Source organism: Ursus maritimus, unplaced genomic scaffold (genome assembly GCF_017311325.1).
Source record: "Ursus maritimus isolate PB19 unplaced genomic scaffold, ASM1731132v1 scaffold_21, whole genome shotgun sequence".
Lineage (NCBI taxonomy): Eukaryota > Metazoa > Chordata > Mammalia > Carnivora > Ursidae > Ursus > Ursus maritimus.
The window spans coordinates 823,446-840,948 of record NW_024424564.1 but is presented as its reverse complement, the minus strand read 5'-3'; the positions used below and the strand labels follow the sequence as shown (position 1 = coordinate 840,948).

At 40.2% G+C, this 17,503-nt stretch overlaps 1 protein-coding gene across 4 annotated transcripts in view; it reads right to left on the bottom strand.

Moving 5' to 3' along the window:
* RBMS2 (RNA binding motif single stranded interacting protein 2) overlaps positions 1–16,827 on the bottom strand; it is a 60,804-nt gene extending 43,977 nt beyond the window's left edge. For 3 of the 4 annotated variants that reach the window (XM_040637137.1, XM_040637138.1, XM_040637136.1), the window contains exon 1: positions 16,650–16,809. In XM_040637137.1, coding sequence (XP_040493071.1) covers positions 16,650–16,715 — 66 coding nt within the window. In that variant the 5' untranslated portion in view covers positions 16,716–16,809. Of the gene's footprint in view, positions 1–16,649 lie in introns of all 4 variants that reach the window. The other variant, XM_040637139.1, reaches the window with a different exon arrangement.
* Positions 16,828–17,503: the final 676 nt, after the last annotated feature.

The following is a 17,503-nucleotide window of genomic DNA, read 5'->3' as shown; positions in this document are numbered from 1 at the left end:
AATTAGTACATATGGAAAACAGTATGGAGGTTTCTCAGAAAATTAAAAATAGGGGCGCCTGGGTGGCTCATTCGGTTAAGCATCTGCCTTCGGCTCAGGTTATGGTCTCAGAGTCCTGGGATTGAGTTCCGCATCCGGCTCCTTGCTCAGCAGAGAGCCTGCTTGTCCCTCTGCCTGCTGCTCCCCCTGCTTATGTGCTCTCTCTCTCTTTCTCTCTGACAAATAAAATCTTTAAAATAATAAAAATTAAAAGAAAGAAAATTAAAAATAGAAATCCATGGAGCACCTGGGTGGCTCAGCCCATTGAGCATCTGACTCTTGGTTTCAGCTAGTTCATGAACTCAGGGTTGTGGGATCAAGCCCCCATTGGTCTCCACGGTCAGTGTGGAGTCTGCTTGAGATTCTTACCCTCTCCTTCTCCCTTTACCCTCCTCCCTCCCTGCTCACATGCGAGCACGCTCTCTCTCTCGTTCTCTGAAATAAACAAATAAAATCCTTAAAAGAAAGAAAGAAAGAAATCCATTAGATCTAGCAATCCCACTTCTGGATATATATCCAAAGGAGATAAAATCACTTTCTCAAAGAGATATCTGGAGTCCCATGTTCACTGAAACATCACTCACAATAGCCAACACATGGGACCAATCTAAGTGTCCACTGATGGATGAATGAACAAAAGGTTGTATACATACACAAAGGAATATTATTCAGCCATAAAAAGGTAATTCTGCTATTTGTGAAAACACGGACAGACTTGTACAGCATTATGCTAAGTGAAATAAGTCAGAGAGAGAAAGACAAATACTGTATGATCTCAGTTATATGTGGAATCTAAAAAACATCAAACTCATAGGAGCAGAGAGGAGAACGGTGGTTGCCAAGGGTTGAGGGGAGGAGCAAATAGGGAGCTACTGGTCAAAGGGTACAAACTTCCAGTTAGGAGACGAGCAAGTTCCAGGGATCTAATGTACAGCATGACGACTGTAGTTTAAAACTACTGTACTGTGTACTTCAAAGCTGCGAGGACAGTAGTGCTTTCATGTGCTCGTGGTAATAACAAAACGGTAATTATGTGAGGTGAAGGATATATTAACTAACTTTGGTGTGGCAAACCTTTGCAAAACAAATGTGTATCAAATCATCACGTTTTATACATTAAACTTACAGAATGTTATACGTCAATGATATCTCAATAAAACTGGGGTGGGGGGAAGCACCTGACAACTATGATGACCTACTTTAGAGCGGCAAAAGCTAGACTGAGGGGAATGAAGCATGAATAGAAGATTCTGAATTGAATGTATGTAATCATCTCTAGAGCCTCCCAAATCCCACTAAAATTATTGTAAAGGTTTAAAAAAGACACAGGGGTGCCTCTCGGTCAGAAGAGCATGTGACTCTTGGGGCGCCTGGGTGGCTCAGTCCTTAAGCGTCTGCCTTCGGCTCAGGGCGTGATCCTGGCGTTCTGGGATCGAGCCCCGCATCGGGCTCCTCCGCTGGGAGCCTGCTTCTTCCTCTCCCACTCCCCCTGCTTGTGTTCCCTCTCTCCCTGGCTGTCTCTATCTCTGTCAAATAAATAAATAAAATCTTAAAAAAAAAAAAAAAGAGCATGTGACTCTTGATTTCAGAGTCGTGAGTTCAAGGTCCACGTTGGGTGTAGAGATTAGTAAAAAAATAAATTAAAACTTTAAATAAATAAATTAATGAAAAATTTCAAAGGACATAGAAAACAGATAATCCCAACATTTTAGACCCTGGACACCAGATAGATAAGTGACATATAACTTAGAGGAGCAAAGAAAGCTAAAACCTTATAGGAAGCAAACTAGGAGAACGGTAATTCTGTAAAATTCCACAAACACTCAAAAACTAGAGGCACCAAGTACCTAAAAAGACAGAGGTGTTAGCCACACAATCAGGCTACCACTACCCCACTTCTATCTCTCCTCCACAAGACAACCAGTTTATTCTTTGGGGAGGTTGAACCAGAGGGACTCTGGTTTCATAGCCACCAAACAGAGCTGGGTGGGAATAAATAGAAAAATGAAAACATGAGGATTAAGCAATATTGTCAGCCATTTCTCCAACCCCACCCTTCTTAGGAGACTGGAGTATTTCCCTCTGGGGAAACACACCACCACAATAGAAAAGCTCTATAAATGATGATATTCAGGCCCCTCCCTATGCAACAGCTTTTATCACCTATAGTGAAGTCTACAATTTGGTAAGGTTTTCCCATGCCAACAGCATTTCCATCTGGTCTTTTAATGCCTTTCACTTAAACAGCCAAAAATCATAAGACATCTAAAGAAAACCTCTGAAGTCAAAGACTAAAACGAAAAAGAAACTCAAAAGAAAAAGAGACAAAAGAAGAAAACTTAATGAACAGTCTTAAGAGATTCAAACAAAACTTTTTTATCTATGAAGCGAAAACAGATTTCGACAGAAAAAGGAACATACAAATACAAAAAAAGTTCTTAGAAATTAACAGTATGACAGAAGATAACAAAAAAATCCATAGAAGGGCTAGAAGATAAACAGAAGATAGAGGAAATATCCCAGAAAATAAAGCTTTAAAAAAAAAAGGAAAATATTAAAGAAAATAGAAGGAAAATACTGATGTGGGAAGTCCTATACAAAAACAGGGCTTCAGGGGCACCTGGCTGGCTCAGTTGGTGGAGCATGGGACTCTTGATCTTGGGGTCATGACTGCGAGCCCCATGTTATGTGTTGAGATTACTTTAAAAAAATTTTTTTAATGTTATTTGTTATAAAAACAGAACAAAACAAAAAACAGGACTTCAAAAAGAACACACAGAGCAAAATGAAGGGAATAAATTACAACAAAAAACCCTAAAACCAAAGGATATGTATTTCCAGGTTGAAATTAGTATACAACTCTAAATAAATAAAACCCATACAAGGTTCATCATCATGAAATTTTTTAAACACTGGGCTAAAGATCCTAAAACCCTTGCAAGGGAAAGGAAAAGGTAGGTTTCTAACAAAAACAAAAACAAAACCAAAACCAATCAAATCCTTATCTTCTACAGCAGGAAGGCAATATACATCTAAAATTGGACAACTGGGTGGCTCAGTTGGTTAAACGTCTGCCTTCGGCTCAGGTCATGATCCCAGGGTCGTAGGATTGAGTCCCACATTGGCTCCTTGCTCAGCTGGGAGCCTGCTTCTCCCTCTGCCACCCCGCCCCCCTTGCTTGTGAGCTCTCTCTCTCTGACAAATAAATAAATAAAATCTTAAAAAAAGAAACAAAGAAAGAAACCAACCAACCAACCAACCAACCCTTGGACATATGGTCAAAGGATTTCAAGAAGAGTGCCAAGACCATTCAATGGGGAACGGACAGTCTTAAATAAATGACATTGGGAAAACTGAATATCCACCTGCAAAAGAATGAAGGTGGACCATTACTTAATACCATATATAAAGTTAACTTAAAATAGATCAAACACCTAAACGTAGAGTTAAAATTATAAAACTCTTAGAAAAAAACCTAGGAGGAGCACCTGGATGGCTCAGTTGGTTAATTAAGCATCTGCCTTCGACTCAGGTCATGATCTCAGGGTCCTGGGTTCCAGACCACTGTTGAGCCCCCTGCTCAGTGGAGAGTCTGCTTCTCCCGTTGCCCCTCCCCCTGCTCATGCTCTCTCTCTCTCTCCCTCAAATAAATAAAATCTTAAAAGAAGGAGAAGGAGAAAGAGGAGGAGGAGGAGGGATGGGGGGAAGGAGGAAGAGGAGGAAACATAGGAGAAAAGCCTCATGAAATTGGATTTAGCAATTTCTTGCCAAAAACACACACACCAAAAAGACAAACAGAAGTAAAAAACAAAAGAAAAAATAGATGAGTTGGACTATATCAAAATTAAAAACTTCTGTGCTTCAAAGGACACAATCAACAGAGTCAAAAGGCAGCCTACAGAATAAGAGAAAATATTTGCAAATCATATATCTAATAAGGAGTTAATATCCAAACTACAACTCATCAACAAAAAAATAATCCCATTTAAAAAATAGGCAAAAGACTCAGGCATTTCTCCAAAGAAGATATGCAACCAACCAACAAACACATGAAAAGATGTTCAATATCACTAATCATTAAAGAAATGTAAATCAAAACCATTACAAGAGGTGCCTGGTTGACTTAGTACAGCATGCAACCCTTGATATCCAGGTTCTTGATATCTAGGTTGTGAGTTCAAGCCCCACACTGGGCATAGGGCTCACCAAACAACAACAACAACAACAACAACAACAACAACAACAACACAATGAGATACCATCTTACACGCATTAGTAGCTACTATGAAAAAAACAGAAAGTAAGTGTTGGCAAAGATGTAAAGAAATCAGAACCCTTGTGTACTGTTGGTGCGAATGTAAAATGGTACAACTGCTATGGAAAACAACATGTTGATTCCACAAAAAATTAAAAATAGAATTACCATATGATCCAGCAATTCCACTTCTGGTAATATACCCAAGAAAACTGAAAGCAGAGTCTTGAAGAGATCTTTGTACACCCATGTTCACGTACCTTATCCATAATAGCCAAAAGATGGAAGGAACCCAAGTGTCCCTCACTTGGGTTGAATGGATAAATGGATGAACCACAACATGTGGTATATATATGATGAAATATTATTCAACCTTAAAAAGCAAGGAAATTCTACATTTTTTTCTAAAGATTTTTACTCATCTATTAGAGAGAGAGAAAGAGCACAGAGGGAAAGTGAGAGGGAGAAGGAGACTCCCTGCTGAGCAGAGAGCTTGATGCAGGGCAGGATTTCAAGACCCTGAGATCATGACCTGAGCTGAAGGCAGACACTTAAATGACTGAGCCACCCAGGTGCCCCAAAAGCAAGGAAATTCTGACATACGTTTCAACACAGATGAATCTTGAGGACACTATGTTAAGTGAAATAAGCCAATCACAAAAAGATAAATACTGTGTGATTCCACTTCTTTGAGATACTTAGAGAATTCATAGAGACACAAAGTAGAACAGTGTGTGCCAGGGACTGGAAGGAGGAGAGAATGGGAAATTGTTTAATGGGTACAGACTTTCAGTTCTGCAAGATGAAAAGAATTCTCAGATTGGTTGCACAATGATGTAATAAATTATTATTACATACTGTATACTTAAAAAATGGGTAAGATGGTAAATTTTGTTATATATATTGTACCATACCACAGTTAAAAATAAAAAATACAAAAATAAGAAAATGAGTGAGAAGTAAGGAAATGAAGACTTCATAGGAACTACTCTTTCAATAAGTTGTTTTTTTTTTTTAAGTAATCTCCACACCCAACATGGGGCTTGAACTCAAGACCCTGAGATCAAGGGTCACATGCTCTACCTACCGAGCCAGCCAGGCACTCCAGGAAGTTTGATTATGAAAGAGATCAGAGAAATGGGCAGTACTGGCAGGAGACATGGGATCAAAGCAGGGTATGGTTGCTTTGGGGTTGCTTTTGTTTGTTTAAGATGGGAAAAATTATAAGCTTGTTTATATGCAGATAGGAATAGGGGCACATGGCTGGGTCATTCAGTGGAGCATGTGACTCTCAATCTTGGAGTTGTAAATTTGAGTCCCATGTTGGGTGCAGAAATTACTTAAAAATAAAATCTTAAAAACAAAAGTTTTTGAACAAACTGAGGGTTGACGGAGGGGAGATGGGTGGGGGGTAGGCTAAATGAGTGATGTGTATTAAGGAAGGCACTTGTGTTGAGCATTGGGTGTTATATGTAAGTGATGAATCACTAAATTCTATTCCTAAATAAAAATTTAGGGGGAAAAAAAGTTTTTCATATGCAGATAGGAATAGAGAGAAGGGGACCATATTTTCCATGGATAGTTTGTTATAATTGCTAACTTTAATGATAATTTACTATGTACCAGGCATTAATTACTAACAGTCCAATAAAATAGGTACTAGTATTACACTATTAGACATGGGGCTGTATGAGAAAGAGAGAAGTATAACTCAAGCTTTTTGGCTGAGCACCTGAGAAAATGAAGTCACCATTTACGGAGATAGAGAAGATATTGAGGACAGTTTGGCAGGAAGATAGAAAGCAGGGAGGAGCTCTGTTTTAGCCATGTTAAGTTTGAAATGTCCAATAAACATCTAAGTGGAGATGTCAAGGATGATAATAGATATATGAATCTGGAATGCAAGAAGGCAGTCTAGGTCGGAAACACAATTTGAGAGTTCCCATGATATGAATGGTATTTAAAGCTATGAGACTGCATGAAGTTATGAAGGGAGAAGTAAAGACAGAAAAGAAACTCAAGGGGTGCCTAGGTGGCTCAGCAGATTAAGCATCCGACTCTTGATTTCGGCTCAGGTCATGATCTCAGCATCGTTAAGATCAAGCCCTATGTCAGGACCGTGGTGTCTGCTTAAGATTTTCTCCCTCTGCTCCTCCCCACCACTCCTCCTGTGGGCACACACGCACCTGCACGCATGCTCTCTTTCTCTTAAAAAAAAAAAAAAATTAAATTAAATTTTAAAAAGAAGAAAAAAGAAACTCAAGGACTGAATCCTGGGGAACTGCAGGGTTTAAAGATGAGAATAAAGTGGAACAAGCAAAGGAGCTTTAAGAGGAGAGGCCACAGGTACTAGAGGAACAGGAGAAATTGGTGTTCTGTAAAACAAATGAAGAAAGTGTTTCAAGGAATAGGGTGATCAACTGTGTCCATTTTGACAACAGATTAAATAAGATGAGGACACGAACTGACCATTCAAGAACATGAAAGTCACTCCAGACCTTTTTTTTTCCCTTTTTTTCTTTTTTTTTTAAGATTTTATTTATTTGAGAGAGAGAGCATGAGGGGGAAGGCAGAGTGAGAGGCAGGAGCAGACTCCCCGCCAAGCAGGGAGCCCAGTGCGGGACTTGATCCCAGGACCCTGGGACAATGACCTGAGCCAAAGCAGACGCTTAACCGACTGAGCCACCCAGGCACCCCTCACAGCAGACCTTCTTAAGAGCAGTTCTGGTAGAATGGCGGGAGTAAAAGCCTAATTAGATTAGGTTTAATAGAGAATGAACAAGTAGAGAGGATGGGAATCTACAATAAATTTTACAGAATGTGGAGAGGAACAAATCAGATACACTTGGAAAGCAATTTAGCATTACCTTTTTAAGGTGAATATTCACATACCTTATGACTCAGCAATCCAACTCCTGGGTACAAACACAAGAGAAATTCTTACACCAATGTACTACAAATATGAGAATGTTCAGTGCAGCAATGTTAGTAATAACAAACCTGGAAACAATCCAAAAACTCATTGGCAGGAGAATGGATAAATCATGGTATATTCACAAAATGAAATATCATACAGCATTGAAGAATGAATAAATCGTAGCTGTACAGAACATGAATCATGAAAATGTAATACAGAAGGGGGGGGGAAGGCCAGAGGACTATGTATTGCAATAAGGCAGTATGGTAGTGGTTGACATCATAGACTAGGAGCCAGACTATCTGAGTTCAAATCCTAACTGGGCTGTTCACTAGTAATGTGATTATTAAACTCTCTGTACCTGATTTTTTTTCTCATCTGTAAAATAGGGATAATAATGATGAAACAGTTATACGGATTAAGTGAGATAATATAAACAATTATACAACTATACACATAAAGTATTTAGAATAATGTAAACAAGCAGATTAAACATGATTTTTAACTATGTTTTTAAAAAGCAACAGAATGATAAATATAAAATTTAGGAGAATGGCTACCTCTAGAGGGGAGGTAGGCGAAGGGACAGGGAGATACTCATTAAGTATATGAGATTTATAGAAAATGATTCTAGTTCTTAAATTGGAAGGTGGGCTTACAGGTATTCATCTTTTTATTATGCTTTATAATTGCATGTAATCTTTTGTATTATCAAGTAATATATTAAAGATAATAAAAGAGGGGCGCCTGGGTGGCACAGTCTGTTAAGCGTCTGCCTTTGGCTCAGGTTCTGGGGTCCGGGTCCTGCCCCTGCCCCACACAGCACAGCATCTGGCTCCTCGCTCAATGGGGAGCCTGCTTTTCCCTCTTCCTCTGCCTGCCACTTCCCCTGTGTTTGTGCTCTATTAAATAATAAATTAACTAAATATTTCAAATAAATAAATGATAATAAAAGAAAAATAATGCAAGGAAATTAATGAGAGCAAGTATATACAACTCTTGAATAAACAACTCTTTCAAGATATTCTACTGTAAAGAGAAGAGAAATGGGGCAGCAGCTGGAGGAAGAAGTGGCATCAAGAAAAAAGGCTTTTTTTGATAAAAGAAATAACAGTTGGGGAGCCTAGCTGGCTCAAGTCAGTAGAACATGCGACTCTTAATCTTGGAGTCATGAGTTCAAGCCCCACGTTGGGCGTAGAGCTTATTAAAGAAAGAAAAGAAAAGAAAAGAAAAGAAAAGAAAAGAAAAGAAAAGAAAAGAAAAGAAAAGAAAAGAAAAGAAAAAAGAGAAGAGAAGAGAAGAGAAGAAAAGGAGAAGGAGAAGGGAGGGAGGGAGGGAGGGAAGAGAAGAGAAATAATAAGTCTATTTATCCACGCTGATGCAGGATTATAAATATTATCAAATATTACCGATTCTCAAAATAACCAATAAAGTATATCTGCACTTTAAGATGAAGAACTCAAGGTCAGAGAGCCTAAGAAACTTGCAACTAGTCACACAGCTAATAATGACAAAAGCCGCAATTAAATTCAGATCTAACTCCATATTTCATGATTTCATGAAATCAGATCTAACTCCATATTTCATGATAGAATATACATGCTGCTTTCTTTCATTTAACCTTAATTTAATGCCTAACATCAGCTTAATTACATTTATTAGAATACGTATTTTTCAGTATCTACTAGGTACGCTTAAGAGGCTGTTATCAGGTGTTTTGGAGGATAATAAACTGAATGACCCTGTCTCTACCTTTACAGTTTATATTCCAATAAAGATAAGACAATGACCTGATTCCAAAACAATGCAAAATTATATAAATTACCATATATGAAATACAAAATATTATAGAGGCTCAGGAAAGAAAAGTCGTATTGAGGGCTGGGAGGTAGAGGAACTAGGAGAAGCTTTCTAGAAGAGGTAACATTTCAGCTGAACTTGAGAGATAGATAGGGTTTTGCAAGATGGTTTTAACTGTGAGCTGTTGAACAGCCACGATCATGCCTTAGCCCCAGGGCCTAGCTTGCTGGAGCTGTTTAATGAATGTGGGTGGAGGGAACAAACAGAAAGGCCATTCCAAAAGGAAGGGAGGGCAACAACAACAAAGGATCAGAGAGGCTGAATAGTGGAGGCACAACAAAAACAAAAGTATCAGACAAAAGAAGGGAACAAGAACAGGAACATATGTATTTGGAAAATAAGTATCAAGTAACTCACCATTATTCTTTTTACATTTTGGCTCCCATGTCTCCCATCTTTAAGAAAATTCTCTCGATATCACCCCTATCCTCTTTCTGCCTTTCTCTCCTTTCTCTGTTCCCCATCTTTTTAAAATAACAACTTTATATATATATATAGGCATTTAGATCACAGGTTCACAGCCAATACCACAATTAATTTTAGAACATTTTTATGACCCCCCAAAAATTCCAATACCCATCACCAGTCACTCCCTATTTTCCCCCAACCATCCCCTTCTCCCCCAGACCTAGGCAACCACTAATCTGCTATCTCCATAGACTGGCCTATTCTGGACATTTCATATAAATGGAAGCATAAAATAGGTGGGCTTCGTGAGTGGCATCTTTGACCTAACATAATGTTTTTCGAGGTTCATCCATTTTGTAGAATGGATCAGCACTCTATTCCTTCTAATTGATGAATAAAATTCCAAAACTTCTATTGTATGGGTACGTACATACCGTATTTTATTTATCCATTCATCAGCTGGTGGATATCTGGATTGTTTCCACTTTTTGGCTATTATGAATACAGTTGCTATAAACACTGTGCACAGGTTTTTGTGTGGACATGTTTTAATTCCTCTTGGGTATATACCTAAGACTGCGTTTAACCTTTTTTATTTGTTTGTTTATTTATGAGAGAACGAGGGGGGGGAGAGAGAGAGAAAGAGAAAGCACGAGCGCACGCAGAGGTACGGGAGGAGGAGCAGAGGGACAAGCAGACTCCCCACTGAGCCAGGAGCCCGACGCAGCGCTGGACCCCAGGACCCTGAGGCCATGACCTGAGCAGAGACCACGACCTGAGCCAAAGTCAGAAGCCCAACCGACTGAGCCACCCAGGCACCCTGACTGGTTTAACCTTTTAAAGAACTGCCAAACTGTTTTCCAAAGCAGTTGCACCACTTTTATGTTCCCGCAAACAGTGTATGAAGAGTCCAATTACCCCATGTTATTACCTGTCTTTTTGATTATAGGCATCCTAGTGGGTGTGAAGTGGTATCTCATTGTGGTTTTGACTTGCATTTCCTTGATGGCTAATAATGCTGAGCACCTTTTTCAGGGCTATTTGTAGATCTTCTCTGAAGAAATACTTATTCATATATTTTGCCCATTTTTTTAATTGGGTTCTGCTCTCCATCTTAAAGGTCTTAAATTAGTCCATACACACCATCTATACTTCATTACCTTCTTATAATCATCAACCCACTACAACCTCACTTCTGCTCCCCACTCTGAAATAGCTTGTCAAAATTGCCAACCACCTCTACAGTGACAAAAATCAATGGGTACTGGGGCACCTGGGTGGCTCAATCAGTTGAGTGACTCTTGACTTCGGCTCAGGTCATGATCTCAGGGTCATGGGATCGAGCCCCACATTGGGCCTCACGTTCAGCGGGGAGTCTGTTTGAGATTCCCTCTCTCTTCTCTCTCTTCCCCTCCCCCCTCAAATAAATAAATCTTTAAAAAAATAAAATTAATAAAATTTAAAAAAAAAAACAAAAAACAATGGGTACTCTTCAGTCCTCATCTTCCAGGATAAAACTCTATAGTTTGCACATCTGCATTATAATTCCATCTGACCTCTTAATCTATATTTTATGTCATCCTGTTTCTTGTATTTTTCTGTCTTAACAGCATATTTTCTTATGGAACTAGAAGGTAAACCAGTAATCCAAGGGTATATCCAGAGAACTGCAGGTAAAACAACTGGGTAAAGCAGAGTGAAGATAATGGAATCAAGGGGGGCATAGGTGGGGGAGATAAGGAAAGCCTGGATAAGGGCACCTGGGTGGCTAGGTCGGTCAAGTCTGACTCTCTACCTCAGCTCATGTCTTGATCTCAGGGTTGTGAGTTCAAGCCCCGCAATGGGCTCTACACTGGGCATGGAGCCTACTTAAAAAAAAATTCAAAATAAAAATTAAGGGGTGCCTGGGTGGCTCAGCTGGTTAAGCATCTGCCTTTAGCTAAAATCATGATCCTGGGATCCTGGGATCCAGCCCCAATCACATCCAGTTCCTAATTCAGTGGGGAGCCTGCTTCTCCCTCTTCCTCTGCCTGCCCCTCACCCTGGTTGTGCTCTCTCTTGCTATCCCTCTATCAAATAAATAAATAAAATCTTTTAAAAAACAAAATTATTTTATTTTTTATTTTTTAAAAGATTTTATTTATTTGACAGAGAGAGACACAGCGAGAGAGGGAACACGAGCAGGGGGAGTATGAGAGGGAGAAGCAGGCTTCCCGCTGAGCAAGGAGCCCGATGCGGGGCTTGATCCCAGGGTTCTGGGATCATGACCTGAGCCGAAGGCAGATGCTTAACAACTGAGCCACCCAGGCACCCCACTAAAATTTTTTTAAATAAAAAAAAAAAAAAGGAAAGGCTGGATAAACAGTGGGTATTGGGCTAGGATGTGGGCTTTGCTTAGCAGGTAATATACAGCCATTAAAGGGTTTTATACAAGAAATGCTCAGCACTAGACTGACTGCTGGGATGTTGGAAGACTGTCATGGCAGCAAATATAAAGTCATTGGCTGGGGGGGGTGTGCCTCAGTGGCTCAGTCAGTTAAGTGACTGACTCTTGTTTTTCGCTCGGGTCATGATCTCAGGGTACTGAAATCGAGCCCCAGGGCGGGCTCTGTGCTAAGACCAGAGTTGGCTTGTCCCTCTCCCTCTGCTCCCCTGCTCTCATGTTTGCTCTCGTGCTCTCTCTCTCTCTCATAAATAAACAAAAAATCTTAAAAAAAAAATCCTTTAGGGGCGCCTGGGTGGCACAGCAGTTAAGCGTCTGCCTTCAGCTCAGGGCGTGATCCCAGCGTTATGGGATCGAGCCCCACATCAGGCTCCTCCGCTATGAGCCTGCTTCTTCCTCTCCCACTCCCCCTGCTTGTGCTCCCTCTCTCGCTGGCTGTCTCTATCTCTGTCAAATAAATAAATAAAATCTTAAAAAAAAAATCCTTTAAAGTTATTTGGGGGCAAGGCGGGGAGAACTAGGAGGCAAGGCTATCACGTGGGATACCTATTATAGTTGTAAAGATAATCAGTAATGAGTGCATAAATTAGTTTAGTAGGGCTCAAAAGGTAAGGGAGGGATCAAAGGAAAGGCATTACCACTCAACTTAAACTAACTGAATCAACTTTATTACGGACAACAGAATAGCTGCCCCCAGTCAAGAGATGCTAGACCTAAAAGTTCTTAGTCCTCAGTTTTAATAAGTCTGATTTGATGAAAACTAGCTGAAAATGTAGTAAACACACAAAAATCATCCTTCCCTGTTATAAGTATAAACGATTATAGCATTGCTTCCCACTTTCTTCTCTCTTGAGTAAATACTTAAAAACCTTCAGGTAACTCCTGCTTCTCAAAGAGTGAAGACCTAACAATGGCCACCAGTCAGTTCTACTCCCATCATTGCTTCCAACCCCCCCCCCACCACACTGGTCTTCAATATGTTAAGATCAAGAAGAAATAGAAATTTATGCAAAATAGGTTAGGCAAGGCAAATTATCCCAAGTTAAACACAATCTCTTTTCTTTTTTTTCCACAGGAAATAGTTGTTGATGCTCTGAGGAGTTAAATTATAATAACACATGCCAGGAAGATGATGTCAGGGAAGGCGTGGTTAGGCCCTTTACAAGTCTGAGATTCCTTTAGTTCCAAACATTTCCTCTTTCAGTCTCACCTATACTCAAATCTCTCTACCAAGGCAACTCTTTCAAACGTTGAAGAAAGTGTTGAGACCCTAGAACTCTGATCTTTTTACTTTTCATTTCTTTTAAATGAACCAAAGAGTAATTGAAGGCCATTAAAACAGACATTTTTAAAACAGGCACTACATTATGTTGCAGAATCAGACTCTGAAATCCACAATCCCCTTTCTGTGACTATTTGAATTCCAAGAAAAGAATGGATATTCAACACTACATCTTGAGAAAGAATCTGCCTTTATTAGGAATTATACACTCGCTGGTTGTATTCCTGTATTTACCACAGTCATAAACAGTAAGAAAACTGTGTCGTGGACTCCTCAGGTAACAACTTCCCCGACAAGTGGAGTATACAAATATGCTTCAAAATAAAACAATCCTACTTTTTAAAGTCAAGTAAATAAAATTAATACACTTTCAAAAAAGTCACAACACTGGTATATAAATAGCTCTTCTGAGCTTACTGGTGATTACTGCTACTCCACAAACTAGAAGTAATGACTATCGTAAATTCTGACGTAAAAATTCTCCTTCAAGAAAGCAGATCTCTGGGGCGCCTGGGTGGCACAGCGGTTGAGCATCTGCCTCCGGCTCAGGGCGTGATCCCAGCGTTCTGGGATCGAGCCCCACATCGGGCTCCTCTGCTATGAGCCTGCTTCTTCCTCTCCCACTCCCCCTGCTTGTGTTCCCTCTCTCGCTGGCTGTCTCTATCTCTGTTAAATAAATAAATAAATCTTTAAAAAAAAAAAAAAAAAAGAAAGAAAGAAAGCAGATCTCTACAATCGATTATACCTAGATTTTTGTATTACATAATGACAGACAATAAAAGCAGATATTTAGAATTTGTATTTTTCAAAAGTTTAAATTTTGGTTGTTCTTCTTCAGTTTTTCAAACATTTTGGACAGGTCTAAGAACTTTTTCACATAGATTTGATCTACTTGAGAAACTGAATTATTAATAGAAATGGCAAATAAGCCAATGTCAAAATTGAAACTTAACTTTGTCATAGAAAAGTCTAGTAGGATACATACACCAAATTGCTACCACTTATTTTCCTTGAGGGGTGGGATTTGGGTAAGAAACTTTAGGACAGGAAAGGAAGACTTAAACATTTTATTTTACATACCTCTTTATGCTTACTTTTTTTTTTTTAGTGGGCATGTCTTAAATTTATTACTAAAAACTAAAAATTATTTTAAAAATGTAACCTTGCCGGTGCCTGGTAGCACAGTTGGTTAAGCGGCTGACTCTTGGTTTTGGCTCAGGTCTTGATCTCAGGGTCCTGGGACCAAGCCCTGCAATGGCTCCAGGCTCAGCACAGAGTCTGCTTGAGGCTCTTTCTCCCTCTCGCTCTGCCCCTCCCCTCTTCACTCTCTCTCTCTAATAAATAAAATCTTTTTAAAAAGTGTGAAAAACGTAACTTTGGGTGTAAAAATTTACAAATTACATGAACAAATCCATCTAAACACTCTTCCTAAAAGAGAAACACATTAAGCACTGCATGTCAACACAAAGAGCAATGCAATAATGCTTTAAATATACTCAATATTTACCAACCTATGTACACATACGAGGAGTCATATATACAGCCACAAAGTGATGTCATCATAACACTGACCTGTAAGAACCCACACAACTCTTGATTGCTTCTCAAACCTTACAAGTTATCAGAAGAGATATGAGATGTGAATCCTAGACCACTATTATACCTCTTTATCCCCTACGGTATCCTAGATTTAGAAGGTGGTTAAATGGGGGCGCCTGGGTGACACAGTCGTTAAGCATCTGCCTTCGGCTCAGGGCGTGATCCCAGTGTTCTGGGATCGAGCCCCACATCAGGCTCCTCCGCTGGGAGCCTGCTTCTTCCTCTCCCACTCCCCCTGCTTGTGTTCCCTCTCTCGCTAGCTGTCTATGTCAAATAAATAAATAAAATCTTTAAAAAGAAAAAAATAGAAGGTGGTTAAATGTTTCCTACACTACAAGATAGAAAGGGAGTGAAGACAGCTAAGAGAAGATTTTAGATAGCACTGAATACGTGAAACCCCTAAGAGGAAAAAAACTAACTTTTGGAATTCTTTTTACTTTATCTTAATGGGTCTGGGTAACCTGAGAGACGTGAAGAAAAAAAATTAAGGAAAGTTTCATATAGTACTATATAAAATTTGAAAGGAATAAAAACAGATGAAATATCCTTCTGGGGGTGAGCAGGTGGCTCAGTTGGTTAAGCACCTGCCTTTGGCTTGTGTCATGATCTCAGGGTCCTGGGATGGAGCCCTGCATTGAGCACCACGTAGGTGGTGCTTCTCCCTCTCCCTCTGCCCCTCCCCCACCACTCGTGAGCTCTCTAAATCTTTTTTAAAAAATTCTTCTATCAAAATTATATATTCATATGTGTATGTGTATTATTGATAACCAACAAACATATATGGACCCATATTTCTTAAGGATATAAACAGAATGAATACCATTATAAACTGACACTAAGTGTTCTAGTTCTAAACATTACCCACTCCTTTCACTTTGTTTAAATTACCTATAACAGTATCTTTAGATATATGAGAAAGCAGCAGGAATCCTTCCAGAACCCTCCAACACTCCATCAGATGGGCAAAAGATCCCTACACCCATGACATCTTTTTTCTTCAAAGAACTACATGCCAAGAGAGAGGGTCAAGGGTCTTTCTCCTACATCATGAGGTTCCTCCTAATCAGGACTATGTGCCCTGAAATGCCAAGAAACTACCAAGGATATTCTCTGGTGAATGTCAGTATGATGGTCCACCTCTCATGAGACTGCCCATGCTCCCAAGCACACCACAATTCTCTGGCAACCGTGGGTTAATCACTAAGACTCTAAGGATCCCTGCTGAGCCTGGCTATCAGCAAAGGTCCAAGCACCAGCTCAGCAGCAGAACCCAAAGAATCATAGAGCTTTCTGCTGTATGTTCTCTCTTAGGACTCCCTCCCTATAGGAGGGGTGGGGTAGGGTCTCTACCTAGTCTAGAAGAGTATACCCAGTTCTTGACGAAGCTGTTGTGATTTCACGGACTATATATTTCAGCTACCTGATAATGCTGGTGGAGTGGGTAGAAAGAAAGGGGGGGTGCACATAGAAACAGTTCATCAAAAAGATCAAAATAACCTTGGAGGGAGTGGGCAGGGGACCAGGGTTCGAGATGACATATTATCCCAGTGGAGACTGGGTATATCAGCAGGAAGTCAAACTAACTTCATTCCACAAAGATACAAACTTACAAGCCTGATTCGTTTTTAATTCCCCCGCCTTCTCAGGCCTCACACACAAGGACTATAAGCTGCTGGAACTTCAAAACCAGGTGAGAAAAGATGCCGAAAGAAGAGCTGGAAAAGGGAGAGGCGCTGAGTGGAGAGAGGAATTTCGATCTCCTCTTAGGAAGAATGTTAAAGCCAAGGGCACTCCCGGATCCCCAGGAAAGGAAGTCGCTGGATTCCAAAAAAGCACTTTTCCCTACCTTCTTGTTGTTCTTGTTATAGCCAAAAGTCGAAATCCCAGGCCTGGAAGTCACTGATAGCAGCATTTTCTCTTTAATGTAAGGGAGCTGAGAGAGAGAAGAGGGAGAGGGAAAGGGAGGGGGAAGAGAGGGGGAAAGAGAAAATGAGAGGGAAAAGGGAGGGGGAGGAGAAAGGGGGAGAAAAGGAGCAAGAGGGAGAGGGATGGGGGGGTGGGTAGAGAATGAGCTAGGGCTGCTTGTTTACGTCACTGAGAGAAGTTAACCAAGAGTCTGAATGAGACACTTCCACTGGGTCCTAATGCCCCAGATGTTATTTTTCACAGTCTTGGTAGTTAAAGCAAAAAGAAAAGTCTTAGGTCTACCTCTTTCAACTCCATTCCTTTTCCAATAAGAACAAACTGATTCCCCTGAAAAGACACCAAGGATTTTTTTTTTTTTTTTTTTTGCCTTAGAGCTATAAGACTTAGAAGCAGCTTTCAAGCTTGATTTTAAAGGGGCCACTGGGACACACTGCCTCAGAGAACATGTGAGGACAGCCATACTGAGAACGGATATGTGAGATGAGCTCAGGGCTTTTCCCACACGTTACACTTACAGTGATCATGCGTGAAGAAGGAACAAACAGAAGAGCTCGCCAAAGAGCAGAGACAGAGTAGGGGAAGTAACTAGCTTCAGATCCTTGGATTGTTCTATTCCTCTTGGGTCACGCTGATGGGCTAATGCCTCTCACTCCTTTTCAGATTCCCCCAGGCATTTTTCATACTTAAGAAGGAATTATCAAACTGGACTAGGTCACAGATTTGGTGTCTAGTGGTTTATGTTCTTTCCCCCTAGCTTTACTGAGGCAACCCTGC